General features: G+C 49.8%; 1 protein-coding gene across 1 annotated transcript in view; it reads right to left on the minus strand.

The window, feature by feature from the left end:
• Nucleotides 1–4683: 4683 nt before the first annotated feature.
• The window catches only part of RAB11B (RAB11B, member RAS oncogene family), a 32022-nt gene continuing 17903 nt past the window's right edge, over nucleotides 4684–18802 (minus strand). Inside the window, exons 3-5 of the mRNA XM_065422167.1 lie at nucleotides 14760–14953; nucleotides 12882–12962; nucleotides 4684–6458 (exon numbers count right to left, since the gene is read on the minus strand). Of these exons, the coding sequence (XP_065278239.1) occupies nucleotides 6313–6458; nucleotides 12882–12962; nucleotides 14760–14953 (421 nt within the window). The 3' untranslated portion in view covers nucleotides 4684–6312. The remainder of the gene's footprint in view (nucleotides 6459–12881; nucleotides 12963–14759; nucleotides 14954–18802) is intronic.

Consider the following 18802-nt stretch of genomic DNA (forward strand, 5'->3'; position numbering starts at 1 on the left):
GCAGCTCTCTTCCCTCACTGCATGGGACCAGGCCTGGGAGGCTGAAGACACAGCCCCCTATTAGAGCTGACCACCACCTCAGATCTTGGAGACCTACACAAAGAACCCTGAAACTGCCCCCACCCTCACAAGGGGTGAAGGATCTTCACAGCTGCTGGAAGCATACAGGTGTGCTTGAGGGCAACAGGTTAGATATCAGGGATGTACATGCACACAAAGTTGACATGGGACTAGGTGGGTACCCTTGATGATGGTCTGGGGCAAATGAGAGGGCTGGAAGGACAAAGCTAATTGATGTGGAGTTTGGGGTGCATAACTACTGGGGAATGAGACTATAGAGAGGGCAGGAGCAGAGAATTCATTAACTAGCATTTTGAGGACAAACTGGGAGCCCTCCACTACAAGATGTGGACACACACAGATTTTGGAGAAGTAAAGTGCTAGGATCAATGTGTGTGTGACAATACCCTCGCTCAAAACAAGCCCCAAAAGGCTCCAAGCTTTCAGGCCCTCTTTATCCATCTTTAAAAAAAAAAAAAAAAAAAGAGGGGGGGAGGGTAGAAGAGAGCATAAAATCCCCAGGCAGGTCATGTTCAAGGCAGATTCTCACTGACACTACAATAGCTCTATATAAAATACACAGTGAGTGTGAAATCATACCTTCTGCTGCAGAACCAACTAAAAAATAACCACAAGATTGAATTACTTGATCTGAACAAGTGTAAAGGACAGACGGAACGTCTTCCCACTGACTTCATGGCTCTGCGCATTTCTAGCTGGATTCCCCCTTACCCACACCAGGTCACCACTGGCTGTTAACACGCTCAGTTCCTCATTGAGCTGGAGTGTCTGGTATTGTTCAGCAGCCCCACTGGTCAGGCTGAGTAAGAAGGGATCATAACAGGTTCCAAAGGCTCAGCTGGAAGGGGAGTGGTACAATGTAGAGAGAGTGGTGGGCTCCCACTGCTCCAAGGGATAAGGGTCAATCCAATGGCCTCTCAAGGAATGTCATTAATAGCTGTGTGCTTGTGAACTCCACTTGACTCAGCACCACCTACTAATCAGACATCTTCCCCCCAAACCATTCAGATCACTAGCAAAGGCAATGTAATGTCTGTTGACTGAACTACCAGAATTGAGGTTCTTTTACCTTGCTAGTTCCAAAGGCAACAGATTCCCATCTTATTCTAAGAATGTTTAGAACAAAATAATTTACACACAATTTGGTTTGGCAATCTTTATATCCACAATACATAATAACCATGCACAAAAATCAAGTGATGCATATATATATTTACAAAGTGAATTGCACTTAACTGAACACATTACCCATGAGTAAAAGTAAGTGACAGGAACCTCTTCTCAGTTGCATAAAGGTCCAGTGTTATAGCCCACAAAGCCTGATAGACTACACTCTACCAAAAAAATGGTGATCGTGTAAATAACTGTAATGAAGCAGCCTTGGAGATCACAACGTTTTTCTGGAAATATCCCACTGCTCATCAGTCTGAACTACAAAATTCTACATTACAGTCCTGTTAAGGGTCTGTTCTAGAAACCATGAGTCTCCAAACTCAGCCCTAACAGGCTGTAGACCAGTGAAGGACAATTTCAGCCTTCACTCCAAATTGCCTGACTTTTGCCACTTTAAAAAGAGCCGGGTCCTTAATTAGTGTAGATTCCTTTACTGTTAGGAAGGGGGGGAAAGGCCTCAGTAGGTGCCTATGAAATACCTTATTAGGTTTGTATTTTTCTACTGAGATCAAAATGTCTAAGGAAGGTATTCTTCCTTTACGCTCAGAATGGAGACTCTCCTATCACAGAGCACAGATGGACTCAGTTTCACACCACTGATAGATCAAGGTCATGACAGCATTCTGTGCCCACAGGACTAGCACACAGAAATTAAAATATTACTGGCCAAACAGAGAAGCAGATTTTCAAAGCAAGTTGGCTTCTTTCAATGAGTGACCTGTTCAAATAGCAAAGGCACAGACCGGTCCTCAAAATCAAGATGGCAGCCTAACAATTCCAGTTGAAAGAGCAGTTGTCTTGCAGTGTGAAGATATCTCTTGATTCATATGAATTTCCCACTTTGATTTTTTTTTTTTTTTTTTTTTTTTTTTTTTAATGGACAAATATACTAGGTCTTTTCCCACAGGCTGGGGGTTCTGTAGAGGCACCACGTAAAGTCAGCTCCCTCTGATATAGCTCTGATGAGCTGTGCGGGAGGAAAGAGGAAATCATATTCCTTTCCCCTCTGCAAACGCTTCTACAGCGGACACACACAGAGTCCTTTTAACAAAGGGATTCAACAATTAGAGCAGACCGTCATTGTGGAGTTTTGCAATAACAATTTTAGTGATTTAAACTTTCCACTGGACCACACTTGCTTGCTTTGCACATCAGAGGTGAACTCCATAAAAACCGTCTGAGAGCTCCTATATGTCATTGAACTCAGACATGTAGGCAGTTACTGAGACTTCCCCATGTGACAGAAATGAATGTGAGATTTAACAAGAGAACCCTGATCAGAACAGGACGTAATGAGGTTCCGCTGTGCATGTGTTCAGTGACAAACATTGGGTGTTCATTAATTTTGGTCTTCTGCCTCCTCTCCAAAACAGCTTCAATAGATCGTGATTATCTAGTTATTTAATTAGTAAAAGATGCTGCTATCATGGCCCCATCCAAGACAGAAATAAATTTAAACTCAGCAGGGAGCTTCAAAATGGAGACAACGACCAGACCATCCACACTTGATGGTGGAAGATGTTTTTGAAGTTAGTTTTTACTAAGTTTTGAAAGCTAACACTGTTTGCAGTGTCTGGGTGAAGCAGGGACTTGGGGAACAAGCTTTGTGAAGATTTAACTAACTCCCACAGAACCTGTTTGCTTCCTTGAGCAGGCAGCTTTCTGTAAAAAGGAGTTTTAATTTAGGAGACAAATTTTGCTCTCACTGACATGCAAATGCCCCCATTGGAGACAAGTGACTAAGGACAGAAGTGTACCCCTTCTTGTTTTTCCTTGCACTACAAATTTGGGATATGGAGCTAATGAGGTTATGCCAGGGACTCCTATGGAGTTATGCTGCAGCTAAGCGGAGTTCAATTTTTTCATGTCAAGAAAGTGTAGCAATAGTCTGCACTACTGTACAGTTTATTTGAAGGGTTGTTCTAGCTGCTCCAGGTCGGAGTATCAGAACGCTTCCTTTGTCTAGCTCTCTTCTGCATGGACTCCAAGAGCAGGCACCTGCAGTGCTTTCTAATCACAGTACATTTCAGAAGTGTATGGGATCGGCATGGGGGAGAATCAAGGTACTTTAGATTACAAGGTAACCCCATGAAGGTTTCCTATCTGTGCATGGGAAGACATTTAAGAGCTAATAAGACTTAAGACTACAGTAAGTGCCCGTTCTCTAGTACTAATGGCCTCTGGCATACCTTAGGCAAAAGCATCTCCTCCTCACAGGAGGGGGAAGAGTTTTGTGCTCTGCTGACTTTGCAAACAATTGCAGAACAGCCTGTGGGAAACAGTCCAGACCCAGGCTAATGAAGCAACCGACCAATGCAGACAAACAACGTTGTGCCAAGTATGGGCTGGAGTGCAGCCAGAAAACCAAGGGTCTGTCTACACTGCCCATGCGACAGCGCAGGCGCAGCAGCGCTGTGACGTGGGCAGTGTAGTCACGCTTCATCACCAGGGGAGAGCACAACTGAGCAGCTCGTTATGCCAGGACCTCTTCGGACAGGTGGAAATAGCACAGGATCTCTTCAGTAAGCAAGACGCTTGGTTGTACTTGAGCCCTGGACAAGGATTTTTTATTAGGGCTTTGAGCCAAATCCCAGAGCTCTGCACAAATCCCAGGAGTAAAAATGTTTCTATGCCAGAACCTAGGAATTTAACCAATTATGACACCTACTGCTTCTCTCAACTCTTCTCAAACTAGCCAGAAAACCCCTCACCAGCTCACAAGAGGAGAGGCAGGTGACGTTCACCTTTAGAAACAAAGGCTGCAGGGTAATCACCATATTAGTAAATTACCATGGACTAAGGCCTCTTAACAGCACAATTCTTCCTCATGCCATCAAAGTACTCAGGGAGTGCTCCTCACTCCTTTACATCAAGTGTTCTGTTGAAGGAGCTTTTTAAAAAAACAAAACAAAACAAAACCAAGCACTCCAGCTCCAAGAGTGGCTGCCTGCTCTTGAAAGGAATATTTTCAAACCTTTGTGAGACTGTTTTCAATATATTATGCATGATGTGCTTCCCCTGCCAGCCTCCAAATACCAACTGCAAGTCACACAATGGCTCAGACACACCAGAAGGAGACGGTTCCAGTTCAGGCTTGCTAGGAGTCCTGTTCTCAGGATGTTATTAGTGCTAGTGTCATGTGCTGAGAGTGCTTCCAGCACTGGGACAGCACCCCACCACTTCCCAGGAGGGATCAATACCTTCCCCATGAGATGGGGATCGTTCACCTAGAGCATAGTCCCACAGCCTGAAATGAACCCTGGCCAATGACTGTGGTGAATGTACTAGAAAACAGGTTAAGTTTAAATAATGTATGTAAAACTATGAAGTACTGAGACCATGTGACTGCTTAGCTTAAAACTCTGGCCTTCTATTTGTAAAATTCAATGCATTTGGCTGGACATCTTATAAAGAAAAGCCAGCAGAGTTCACTGCCCTTCATTTTATTACATAACCAAATACAAAACAGTTGAGACTGGAATGTTCACTCCCCACCCCACCCCAAGCAAACAATGTACAATTTCAGATTCACTTTGTAACATAAAAATCAACAACTCACTGACATGCAAGGTAGGATGTGTCAAGTGAGGCCTGGACTCAGAATTTGGAAGCAAGTTGCTTTAGCTAGCCTCCCGAGAACAGCGGGTGCTCCCAACGCTTCGTTTTGATCATTTCACCTGGTACTCTCTTTCAACACAACACTGTTTACTGCAAAGATGCAACAGTACCAGAGCTGGTGACCGATGAACCCTTCCCCACAGAGGATTTTCACAAGCTAGCAAGCAACTGACAAGTTTGTGATAAAATTATTCCCATTCAACCAGTTTTATATAGTTGTTAGCCCTCCTGATGACAGATAATCAGTCATATTTGGAAGTTACAAGCTGCAATTCAGAAAACAGGCCAAGAGTGAAGTAGCAGGACAGTGTGTATTACGCGGAATTTTATACAGTTTAGTAGAGGTCAAGAAAAAAAATTAAGCACAAGGTCAATAGTGAACGATAATGGAAAGAAAATCCAAGATGCTATGGTTCTGCGTACGTTTTACAAAATGTATAAAGTATTGGGTTTCTCTACAACAACCAAAAAACCTTACGAGTGCAGGTATGTACATGACAGGAAAATATTGCTTTACTCTCACTCAAACGGATTTAGGGATAGACCTAGTGAGAAAGCAGCATGCAAAAAAATTCTGGGACTAGAGAGGATTTCTCCTCCAGACACTGATCTACAGTATAAAATGAACCTAGTTCTACAGCTTGCAAAAGGACCTTAAAATTAATATGCTGGCACTTACTGTACATTAATGTTCATTAACAAAGCCAAGAATAAATATTAAGCCACTTCATACTGCCTGCCCAGAGCTGAACAGGCATCCATCGTGGCAAATAATGCAATGCAGACATACTTCATTGATCCCAAATCAAACAAATTAAGAGTAGAGAAGTTTTCCCAGGCAAGAAACAGTAAACTGCACAGCCAGATTAACTATGCATTCAGGGGAATTACATAATAAGTGAGGTTATTTTCAACACCACCCATGTGTGCAGCCACTAAAAACCTCACGGATACGTCATCTGGATAGAAAACAGAACATTTGGTAGACTAGTTATCTTTTAATTTCTCCCCCATGTTTACAGAAACATAAGAGACTGTGAAAAAGTCTGACTAGGAGATAAATGAAAACCTAAATGGAGTTATTTCTTCAGCCGTTCTAACCAAGTCCCCATGCCTCCTCTCCCACACAAAAATAAAAATATACATTTGAGGAGAGTGCTTCATGGGATAACATCCAGCAGCAGATATTCCACAACAAATATGTCTACCAGATCAGTGCCTACATTTCAAGCCCAAAAGTCATCACATTCAAAAGGGAATTTCAGAGGCAAGGGAATGTTAGCCCTACAATTCAAGCTCTAAGATGAAAGAAGGGAGTTGGGGAGGGGTGTGGAGAAGAACACAGGGAGTCACTGAATCACAGGAAATATTTGAAAGAAGCCCACACAAGTTTCTAACTGAAGCACAGACGATGCGAGGGGCACAGACAGCATCTACAGGTCACAGGTTCTGACAGCACTGGAGTTTGTTGGATTTCTGTCCATCGGTGGTTGGCGGGACACTGATATCAACTACATTGTTGCCGGGAGACTCATCGTGTGCAGATCGATCTGCAATCTGCTTCTGTGAGACGATGCGGTAGATTTCTGTAAATGAGAACAGACTCATTAGCGAGAGCCTAGACAAACACATTTGCTCCAGCAAGGTATTTGCACATTCCACAGAAAGGACATTGTAGAATGTAGTACTGAAGAGTTTCAAGGGTAATCTAGTCTAACCAGCCCTAGTGCTTACCCACAGCAGACCCTTTTGGCCCAAAAAGGAGGCGGTTTACCTTGCCAAAACAAGGTTTATACAGTGTTATCTAGCTAATCCCAAATCTCTTCTAGTTTAGTCATAAATTCTGGTTTTGCTTAATCCAATGCAGGGCAGAATATGAATACCCACTGACACCTCTGAAAGCCATTATTTTTGAACAGCTTCCTCATCAGTTGTATAGCTGTATTCTTCTGCCCATGCCCTGTTAATAAGGACATCATGAAAACTAGATCTTTGTTTAATGAATTAATCTGCTCTTGCTGCCAACTCCTCCTCCAAAGTGCTGCTTGACACCAATTTGCAGAGGATATGGCTGATGGGCCTTTAGTGGGGTATAAGCAGAAAGAGGAGATTAACTCCCTAAACAAAGAACCCATTTTCAAGGGCATGTCCTATATAAAAGAGCAAGTCACACCATCTAGAAGCATTATTGTTAAACAGGATGTTTGTTAAAACTTCTACTTATGCATCAGCAGCTCTTTCCAGTGGTCACTGCACACTTCAACTTTGGTCAACTGCTACAAGAATATCAGAACGCTGTTACCGCTGAACTGTACCAGCCCTTGTCTCTCCCATGGTGATCTGGAACACACAGGTCAGTGAAAGCCAGAGTCCCATAATGCAGTACTAGATCATAAAGTAAAGTAATTTCTTTCCGATTCAAACTAATCAATTATGCCTTGAAGCAGGAGGATTAATGGCCTCGTAACACTTCAGAAAGAACATGGTCAGGTTAAAAGCTTTTTCAGAAATAAGCTTCTTTGTTTGTGTTATTATAGATTCATAGAATTGTAGGACTGGAAGGGACACAGAGATCATCTAGTCCAGTCCCCTGCACTCATGAGGTTATCTTCTAGACCAGGGATCTCAAACTCAAATCACCACGAGGGCCACATGAGGACTTGTACATTGGCCCAAGGGCTGCATCACTGACACCTTTTCATATAAAGATACAAAAGCCCCCCACTCTGCCCCCAGCCCCGCCCCCACCCCTTCCAATCTTCCTTCACAGGTCATTAATCATTTTTGTTGCTCTTCTCCGGACTTTCTCCAATTTGTCCACATCTTTCCTGAAATGTGGCGCCCAGAACTGGACACAGTACTCCAGTTGAGGCCTAATCAGCGGAGTAGAGCGGAAGAATTACTTCTTGTGTCTTTCTTACAACACTCCTGCTAATACATCCCAGAACGATGTTTGCAAAAAACAAAACGCAACAGCGTTACACTGTTGACTCATATTTAGCTTGTGGTCCACTATGACCCCTACATCCCTTTCCAGAGTACTCCTTCCTAGGCAGTCATTTCCCATTTTGTATGTGTGCAACTGATTGCTCCTTCCTAAGTGGAGGACTTTGCATTTGTCCTTATTGAATTTCATCCTATTGACTTCAGACCATTTCTCCAGTTTGTCCAGATCATTTTGAATTTTAATCCTACCCTCCAAAGCACTTGCAACCCCTCCCAGTTTGGTATCGTCCGCAAACTTTATAAGTGTACTCTCTGTGCCAGAGGTTCTCAAACTGTGATCCACGGACCACCAAACCCTGCTGGGTTTTTGAAAGGCTCTAGAACATGCAGCCCACCAGGGTCTCTATGCTGGATATACTGGGAACCTTGAACCCATCCAAATGGCCCATCAGCTTCTACACATAGCTCCTGAGTGTAATTCAATAAGGCTACAGAAATTCAGGTTTTAAAAACCCACCAGATTACATCCCAGGCCCATTCCCCTGCAATACCACGAGCTCCTTGCGGCCCCTCCCGCCCTCCCCCAGTATTTACCTAGAGCGGCTCCGGCCCGATGCGCACCAGGGGCAGGGCAGGCTCCCCGCCTGCCTGCCCTGCCCCCGCGCCGCTCAGGGAAGCCGACGGAACCTGGGGAAGGAGGGGCGCAGGGGGGTGTGTGGCTGTTGCTTCAGGCACCGCCCTCAGCAGCTCCCATTGGTCACAGTTCCCCGTTCATGGCCAATGGGAGCTGCTGGGGGCGGTGCCTAAAGCAACAGCCACACACACCCCTGCGCCCCTCCTTCCCCAGGTTCCGTTGGCTTCCCGGAGCGGAGCGGGGGCAGGGCAGGCAGGCAGCCTGCCTACCCTGCCCCCTGTGCACGTTGGGCCGGAGCCCACCCCCCCGAACCCTTCCTGCAGCTGCACCCCTCCTGCACCCCAACCCCGCTGCACCCCACACCCCTGCTGCACCCCAACCCACTACCCTGAGCCTGCTGCACCCCTCCTGCACCCTGCCCTGAGCCCCCTGCTGCACTCCTCCTGCACCCCTGCCCTGAGCCCCCTGCTGCACCCCTGCCCTGAGCCCCCGCTGCACCCTGCACCCCAACCCCCTGCCGCACCCTGCACCCCTGCCCTGAACCCCCCGCTGCACCCCACACCCCTCCTACACTCCAAACCCCTGCCCTGAGCCCCCTGCTGCACCCTGACCCCCTGCTGCACCCCTCACCCCAACTCCCTGCCCTGAGTCCCCGCCACACCCCACACCCCTCCTGCACCCCCTGGGGGCAGGGAGGGGGCAGAGTTGGGGTGGGGATTTCAGGGAAGGGGTTGGAATGGGGGCAGGGAAGGGGTGGGGCCTCATGGAAAGGGTGGAGTGGGGGTGGGGCCAAGGGGGGAGGTGTCAGTAAATGCGGCCCTCGGGCCAATGTACTAGTCCTCATGTGGCCCTCATGGTCATTTGAGTTTGAGACCCCTGCAGTAGAGATTGTTGAGACAGACTATAGGGAGCAACTCTACACCCGCTTGATATTTCCTTCTTTATACATACAAGTATCACATTAGCCCAGTGTGATGCTATGGCAAAAAAAAGAGTTCGGGAATCATGATTGAAAAGGACTTAAGTGGTTATTAGAGTCCTTCCTTTAAGGACAGGGGACTATATTCTAACATATGGCAGACGCCCTTCATCCCCTGGTGTATGAGACCTTTCCTACAGTTTGGCTTGTAGCCCAAAGGGTTTAGTACAAAGTTTGTTCCCTATTGACTGTCCTGGCTAAGGATCCACATATATGTTCCACGAAGCCAGATCCTGACACTACTCTTTGTGGCACAGTGGCGGAGGCTTGTTCAGGTTGTTCTCACTGCCTTCAGCCAGCTCTGGTCACCCACTAACCTGCCCTTGCATAGAGATGGTACTGCCAGAATATAGGCAAGTTTGTGCAGATCCGTAGAAGTTTGTATTTCCTTCTCTCATGTTTCCCCCTTTGATTCAGAGATGGGCACCAGGAAGGCCTGGTCACTGGTAAGCAGCTTCCAGTGCAAGACTCCCTTGGTCTCCTTCCTTTCTTTCTGCTGCATACACACTTAGTCCCTTGGGGCCTTTAATTCCCCCGGAGTAGCGAGTTAAAGAAACCCCTACGACAACCAAGTTCCTGATTCTGTTATGCTTTTGTCAGGTGCCTCAGTCTGGGTACGTCACATGCGGCAGCTGGGCACATCTTGGGGGAAAACTCTGCCCCTCCAGTCTTTTAGTCTAGTCTCATTTTTTCACCCTGCACCTGTAGTGTTGCCATATAGAGGTTCCCAAACAGAGGACACTGCTGGGGGGAGGGGAAACTGGAGGGGGCTGCATGGGACACCCCCCGGCCCAGACACCCACACCCCTTTCCCCCTGCAGAGATCCAGCTGTGGGGTGCCCCCCCCAACCCAGACACCTGTACCCCCTCCACCCCCAGAGATCCAGAGGGAGAGACAGCCTGATGATGGTCAGACGGGACTTATATGGAGTACCCTGTGGTGATTTCAGTGTTGGGCTGTGCAGGGCTGACACTCCACAGGGCCTCCACCCCTGCCAGGCTGGGTGCTCCACACACCGCAGGGCTGTGGCCCACACCACCTTCTTTCAGGGCATGCTGGGAACTGCAGCTGCTGGGAACCCTCCAGTCCCCATCCCCCACAATGGCCTCTATTTGCAACCTGGGGAGCCAGGCTCTGCAGGGTCCAGCAGCCCCTAGTGGCATCCAGCAGCTCTGCAGCACAAATTCTCTGGGGGGAAAAAGTGAAATTCTGCACAGAACATTAATTTTGCATAAATTCTGCATTGTGCAGTGGTGCGGAATTCCCCCAGGAGTAACTTGTGCTTTGGAGCAATTGCAGCAAGGTAAATAAGTGGTAGATAGAGCCCTACCAGATACATTTTTTTACTATTATTAAAAGGAGGGACAGCTTTATATGTAAAGGACAGCTTCATGTTGTTTTACTAGTGTTCCTGCTTCTGGCTTCCCTTTCATATGTCTCATGTCCCAGACATTGATCTTCACCAGCTTCCCAATTACAATAGCAAACCCGAATCCCAGTTTGGTATGGAACTAGAGCACTTGAGAGATTAGCAGCACTTGCAGGCACGAAATATTTTTATGAATGTGCCAGGAATGTTGACATTTTATAGAATGCAGGGGGTCCTAAAAGTCACCAGCACAGCTGAGGAAAACAAAATTGGGCCTGTCCTGCCTTTCCAAAAAGCTTTTAATGAAAGAACGTTGTTGTTAGAAATTCAAGTCTCATCAACTACGCTGAATTACAGAACTGGTAGAATTATCCTAAAATGGGAGTGAAACATGCTTGGGAAGGTGCTTTTGTTAAAATCTCACCTTAAACAGCGTTAATCACTTCCTGTTTAGGGCCAGGTCTACATTAGAAACTTTTGCCAGTATAGCAACAGTGGCTTTTTATACCAGCAAAAGCCCTAGAGTAGATGCATGTATACTGGCATAGAAGTGCTTCTGGCAGTATAGCTTATTTCATGTGGTGAACTACACCAGCAAGAGCACCCTTTTGCTGCGTCTCCACTGAGAGGGCTTGCTGGTATAGCTATATTTAGAAAATCTTTTCTAGTGTAGACTGGTCTAAGATTCAACACTTCCCCCGTTTCACTAGTGCAGTGTTTCCCAACCCACCAGTGGGTGGCGGGAAGGGTCTAGGTGGGTTGCATGTGCCCCAGAGGCACTCCCCCACTGCACTCTCGCTTCCCCTGGGCAGCGGGCAGCAGCGTGAGGAGTGGGATCTGGATGGCAGCAACCACAGCACAGAGGAAGTGCCTCCAGGGCATGCACAGACTGCTGACTGTCTGGTAGAGAGCGCTGGCGGCTTCCTCTGCGCTGGCTGCTGCTGTCGCCATCTGGAGCCCACTCTCACTCCACCTAGGCAGCAGGATTCAGGCAGCAGCAGCAGTTTGGAGCATGCAGCCAGAGCCAGCAAGTGGCCAGTCAGCAGTGATCATGACCCAGCCACAGAGACAGAGGTGGGAGAACAAGAGCAAAGGGTTGGGGGGAGCCAAGCAGAGGGTCTGGGAGCAGGGCAGCAGGAGTGTTCTCTCCTTGATGCAGAGGAAGACTGGCATTGTGTGCCCCCCTCCTTGCCAGGAGGGGATCCGTGTTTGGTGTCTGTTTCAGTTGGGTTCCCCAGACATAAAAGGATCTTGAGAGGCTAATTCTCTCCCAGGAAAAGAACAGCCTGCAGGATGTTTTGTGTGTTCCTTTGTTTTGCTGTATGTAGCCTGTCCTCCACTCCCCCGTAAAGAAAGCAGCGATTACCTTAAACTACAGGGAGCACAAGCCCTAATAGAGTTCTCTATTCACAAGAGAGGGCGGGGCTGAGAGAGCAAGAGCAAGGGAGCTGGGAGGAGCTGAGCGGGGACAAGGCTAAGCTGGAGGCCGCCCCACTCCCCCTTTTAAATGGGGCTCCGCAGCCCTGTATGACAGCATGTACAGTATTAGTGTGGATAGCACATAGTTGTCCTTTTCTTTCGTGTCTGAATTAAAAAACATTAAAAAAGAGTCAATTGAATTCAGATTAAATTTAAAGACAGTGGTGTGTGTATGCACCGGCACACTCAGTGTATATATAATGGTGGGCCTCCAGAAGAGAAAATGCAGTTGGTGGGTCCCCTTAAAGAAAGAAAACATCACATATCCGAGTTCAAGCAAAACCAAATCCAGCCCTTAGTGCCCCGATTTAAAATAAAACAACAACCACCACCTTTCTGTTCACTGGTATCCATCGGCAGCAACTGCAAGGGCACAAATCCCTGCCAGGTCCTCTTGGCATCATAAACCAGCAAAAGGGCTTCAGAAGTTACCTGTTGTCCCTAATGGTCTGTCTCCACTGTACCCATCATCATGCAAGACTCCAGTCTTGGATCCAGCTGATAGGTGCCTTTCCTATAGAGGTTCTCGTGAGCTTTTCCCCACATAAAACCCTTTAGTGTGTCATACTGCAGACATGCAAGTCAAAAAGCAAAGCTATACCTGTGAGGATGTTCTTGAAGGCTTCTTCGACATTTGTGGAATCCAGGGCAGAAGTTTCAATAAAAGATAAGTTATTTTTTTCTGTAAAAAGGAATAGATCATTCAGTTAAAGACTTTAGCAGCACTTTTGAATTCTAGACCTTAGCTTCGATTTCTTGGGTTAGACGGCCTTGGCCCCAGTCTTGTTTTCTGTGTGACAGGAGAAGCTCCACTACTTGCTCAAATGGATCTGGCACCCCATTTTATTTAGTTATAGTCGTATTAACAGTAGCAATCCCCAGAGTCTGAGCACATCTCCCTCCTTTCAGTCCCTCTTCTGCCAAGCAACAGGGTCCCTGCCCTGCACATTATTATTCCTCTACAGTTGCCAACAGCAGTTTGAAACTACCAGTGTGATGCAGCTCCCAGCAACACAGAAGTACCTCTGAGCAATAGCACAGGCACAGTCATGTAGATGGGTAACTGCAAGATTCATTCTCACTCCACTCCCAGAGAGACTGACTTAGAAAAAGCAGGACTTCTGTTATCTCACATCCAATAATTCCCTGGAGACAGCACACTAGAAAGGGCAGGAAACAATGAAACAGGAGTGCCCAGAGGCAGCAGCTCTGTATAATTTTTGGTGGTACCCAGAACAGGTCCAAGTGCCGCCCCCCCCCCCCCAACTCCCCTAAGGCTCTGGGAGGGAGTTTGGGTACGGGAGGGGTGTGGGCTCTGGGCTAGGATAAGGGGTTGGAGTATTGTGTGCAGGGGGGTTGGGGTGCTGGCTCTGGGAGCAGGGGTTGGTTGCAGGAGGTGTGCTGGCTCTAGGCTGAGATGGGGAGGGGGTTTGGGGTGCGGGGCTGGGGATAAGGAGTTTGGGGTGCAGCAGGCAGGCTGCCCCGGGGTTGGTGGGGGCCCAGAGAGGACACACACACCCCAGCCCTCTCCCCACCGGCAGCAGCGAGCTCTGGGGAAGGGGGGCCCCTCCCTGGCATGACACTCACCCAAGCCCCCCCAGGCTGCTGCTCAAGAAATCCAGCCAGGATAAGCCCATCCCCCTACACCCCCAGAGTTGCCTGCAAGAGGCATGCGCCGTGCGCCTCCTCCCTCCACAGGCGCAGCAGCCGCCTCAGCCTGCCCCCGGCACCGCTCCCTTGTAGCCGGCAGACGCAGGCGAGGGAGCGCAGCATGGAGCGGCAGGGCAGCTGCCCAGGCAGGCAGGGACGCTTGGGGAAAAGCGCACAGGGGCGGCAGGTGGCGAGGGAGCGCAGCATGGAGTGGCAGGGCAGCTGCCCAGGCAGGCAGGGACGCTTGGGGAAAAGCGCACAGGGGCGGCAGGTGGCGAGGGAGCGCAGCATGGAGTGGCAGGGCAGCTGCCCAGGCAGGCAGGGACGCTTGGGGAAAAGCGCACAGGGGCGGCAGGTGGCGAGGGAGCGCAGCATGGAGTGGCAGGGCAGCTGCCCAGGCAGGCAGGGACGCTTGGGGAAAAGCGCACAGGGGCGGCAGGTGGGGCTGGGGGAGAGACCCGGCCCCTAACATTGGTGGAGCTGGGCCCCTCCGGGCCCTGAATTTGCTGGAGCCTGGGGACCACGGGCCCATACAACTCGCTGCCCTTGGGAGTGCCTTCCCACCACAGAGATCATGTACCACTGCCACCATCAACGTTTAAATGCTGGGTCTCAAAAGAGTTCAACCAAACACTGCTGTTCGACCTTTAAGTGCACTTTTTCCATTGCCAGGTTGTTGTTGTTTTTTTTAAAAATACAATCACCCCTCAAGTCAGAACTTCCAAATGGAAGGCTGCCCCTTGTCCGAGATGGAGTACTTGAGTCTGCCACACACCATATGCTGAAGGTAAAACACCAGCTTAAGAGATAAAACACGCAGTTCACAAACCTGCAAAAGCCCGGGCCTCATCAGTGGGCACAGCTCTCAGATGGCGCAGGTCACTCTTGTTTCCCACCAGCATGATGACAATATTGTTGTCTGCATGATCCCGGAGCTCCTTTAACCAACGCTCAACATTCTCGTAGGTGAGATGTTTGGCAATGTCATAGACCAGGAGGGCCCCAACGGCACCACGGTAATAGCTGAAACCATAAAGATTACACTGCATTAGAAGGAATTCAGCTCAGGGATCTACACAAACGTTTTACAGTTAGTTTTCCCATTTTAATGTTTATTTTCAAAAAAGGGCACTAAGGGTTTGTTTTTTTCTTTAAAAAGAGAAAAGCAAGTTTAAACTTTAAAAATGGGATTTTCAGAAAACTGAAATGTATTTAACAAAACACTGACAAATCTGGAGGCTATTTTAAGCAGGACATATTAGCAGCATAAAGAGAAACTCACTATGGTTTCAAAGAATAAGAAAAACAGGAGACTTCTGTTCAAAAGTTTTGCTGAGTTTATGTAATAGTTACATTTCATAGTGGAAAGATCTATGAAAAGAAGTTACTAGACAAAAAAGACCAATATGGACATTTGACTAACCCCTCCATCTTTTTTTTTTTTTTAATTTAAGAGATTCTCTGGGGTATTTGGACCCTTTTCCCCTTGGCCCATTATCCCAGAACCTGAGCTGCCCTTTCAACAAGTTTGTCACAGCAGCCAATTTCAACTCAATTCCTTTAACATTTAACTTTTACAGGGCAAGTGACTTGAGTGGCTAAAAGGGAACAAACAAACAAACCACACCCACACCCACACACCTGGCAGTTGGGGTGGGGGGGGTGGGGTAGTTTAAAATAGTCACTCTCTCCTTTAATCAGGGGCTCTTTGCTCCTGCAACTTCCTCTCTTCACACCTGTCCCCAAAGAATGCCATAACCGCAAAAGTCAACATTTCAGCCCCACATCCATCCAATTTAACACAATGGACATGGATGCTTTTTGTCCACAATTCAGTGACAAAGTCCATTGATGACATCAGAAAGGTCCAATCAGCTCATTAGAATGTGGCTTCAGATAACTGGTCTCCCAACCACATTAGTTGTCTTCCTCTAAAAGAGGAAAGTCCTGTGTTTTGGGATGCCAGCATTCTGCCTGTATGCGACAGACAAATTGAGATTGGGATCTGAACAGTCTACTTTTTAAAACACAATATTTTCTTTCCCCAATTAGATTCAAGTTTAAGTCTTTAGGTTGAGTTTACTTGTTTCTCTCATGCTCCATTTCAAAAAAGGAGTAATATATGCCTACACTCCACCAAGGCGCAGCATTCTCTGCAGTAGTCAGGATCTAGTTTCTATAGCAAGGCCTACAGATTGCATTTGTTTGGGGCATGTGAGGAACCACCACTATAAGAAAAAAGTCCAAGCAGATTGCACAATTTTTACTTATCCTCTTTTTAAAATACAAAAAAATACTGCCTGTCTTTTGGGGGAGGGAATGGTAGGTAAGCTCAATGGGGAAGGGACCATCTTCTGTTGTGTGCGCGCACGCTCAGTGCTTAGCACAATGAAGCCTAATGCCTGATTAGGTCTCTAGGAGCTATTGCAATACAAATCTGTAAATTAATATGAATGGATAAACCATGCACTTATCTCAGCAGTGTGCAACCTTCAGCAATGCCAGCAGATAATATCAAGACATCCTTCACTTTTGAGAAGACCTCTTATTTGAAAGGATCTCAGAACTAGGTGTCTAGAGGGACATGCTCAATGCTTAGAAGCCAACATTTTCAAAACTGGCTTCCAGTTTTTGGGTGCTTAACTCAGTGACTTCAGAGGTGTAGAGCACCCACAGCTCCTACTGACTTCGAATGAATCTGTGATGGCTGGCACCTCTGAAAACCAAATCCCAGGTGTCTCAAATTGGAAACCAAGTCAATGGGCACTTCTAAATTTGTTTGGGCCTGCGTGCCTGGACTAAAGGATCAAATAATGCCCATTTATTAAGAGAGACTACTATTAATGTGACTAAAACACCTAATGAAGGTAGTACATTTTAGGCAGCGAGAGAATCAGACAGAACTTTCTGGGTTACCTAATGGCATTAACAGGGCCGGCTTTAGGCCGATTCAGGCGATTCCCCTGAATCAGGCCCCGTGCCCTTGCCGCCGCCAGTACGCTGTACCGGGGCAGACGGCTTCCCCAGGGGGCAATTTAAAGGGCCTGGGGCTCCCAGCAGGGGCTGGAGCCCCAGGCCCTTTAAATTGCCACCAGAGCCCCACTGCTGGAGCCCTGGGGTAGGGCTGCGGGGCTCTGGGGGCTATTGAAAAAGTCCGGGGCTCCCGCTGCTTCTACCGCCCCGGCCCTTTAACTAGCCGCTGGAGCCCCGCAGCTTCCCCAGGGCTCTGGCAGCTATTTAAAGGGCCGGGGCGGTAGAAGCAGGGAAGCCCCTGCCCTAACCGCAGCCAGCCCCGCACCCCCTGCCCGCAGCCAGCCCCTGCTGCATCCCCTGCCCGCACCAGCCCCGCACCCCCTGCCCGCAGCCAGCCCCTCCTGCCCGCACCAGCCCCGCACCCCGTCCTGCCCGCAGCCAGCCCCTCCTGCCCGCACCAGCCCCGCACCCCGTCCTGCCCGCAGCCAGCCCCTCCTGCCCGCACCAGCCCCGCACCCCGTCCTGCCCGCAGCCAGCCCCTCCTGCCCGCACCAGCCCTGCACCCCCTGCCCGCAGCCAGCCCCGCACCCCGTCCTGCCCGCAGCGGCAGCCAGCCCCTCCTGCCCGCACCGGCCCCGCACCCCGTCCTGCCCGCAGCCAGCCCCGCACCCCGTCCTGCCCGCAGCGGCAGCCAGCCCCTCCTGCCCGCAGCGGCAGCCCCGCACCCCGTCCTGCCCGCAGCGCACCAGCCCCGCACCCCGTCCTGCCCGCAGCGCACCAGCCCCGCACCCCGTCCTGCCCGCAGCGCACCAGCCCCGCACCCCGTCCTGCCCGCAGCGCACCAGCCCCGCACCCCGTCCTGCCCGCAGCGGCAGCCAGCCCCTCCTGCCCGCACCAGCCCCGCACCCCCTGCCCGCAGCCAGCCCCGCACCCCGTCCTGCCCGCAGCGGCAGCCAGCCCCGCACCCCGTCCTGCCCGCAGCGGCAGCCAGCCCCTCCTGCCCGCACCAGCCCCGCGCCCCGTCCTGCCCGCAGCCAGCCCCGCACCCCGTCCTGCCCGCAGCGGCAGCCAGCCCCTCCTGCCCGCAGCCAGCCCCGCACCCCGTCCTGCCCGCAGCCAGCCCCGCACCCCGTCCTGCCCGCAGCGGCAGCCAGCCCCTCCTGCCCGCACCAGCCCCGCACCCCGTCCTGCCCGCAGCCAGCCCCGCACCCCGTCCTGCCCGCAGCGGCAGCCAGCCCCTCCTGCCCGCAGCGGCCCCGCAGCCAGCCCCTGCCCGCAGCCAGCCCCACACCCCCTGCCCTGCCCGGAGCCAGCCCCGCACCCCTTGCCCTGCCCGGAGCCAGCCCCGCACCCCTTGCCCTGCCCGGAGCCAGCCCCGCACCCCCTGCCCTGCCCGGAGCCAGCCCCGCACCCCCTGCCCTGCCCGGAGCCAGCCCCGCACCCCTTGCCCTGCCCGGAGCCAGATCCTACCTCCAGCCAGCCCCTGCCCTGCCTCCAGCCAGCAATGTACATAATATATAATTTTGTTATTTCTATAGTTATGGAAACTAAATAATACATGGAAGAAATGAAAGGGTTTTTTTTGTTTTGTTTTGTTTTTTTTAAAGTCATCCCTGCCGGGGCCCCCGCCGAAAATGTTCGAATTGGGCCCCACACTTCCTAAAGCCGGCCCTGGGGGGAGGGATAGCTCAGTGGTTTGAGCATTGGCCTGCTAAATCCAGGGTTGTGAGTTCAATCACTGAGGGGGCCACTTGGGGATCTGGGGCAAAAATCAGTACTTGGTCCTGCTAGTGAAGGCAGGGGGCTGGACTCGATGACCTTTCAAGGTCCCTTCCAGTTCTAGGAGATGGGAGATGAGATGGGATGTAAATAACATGTAAAAACGGTAACTGTGTAACC

The sequence above is a fragment of the Emys orbicularis genome, chromosome 24, assembly GCF_028017835.1.
Source record: "Emys orbicularis isolate rEmyOrb1 chromosome 24, rEmyOrb1.hap1, whole genome shotgun sequence".
Classification (NCBI taxonomy): domain Eukaryota; kingdom Metazoa; phylum Chordata; order Testudines; family Emydidae; genus Emys; species Emys orbicularis.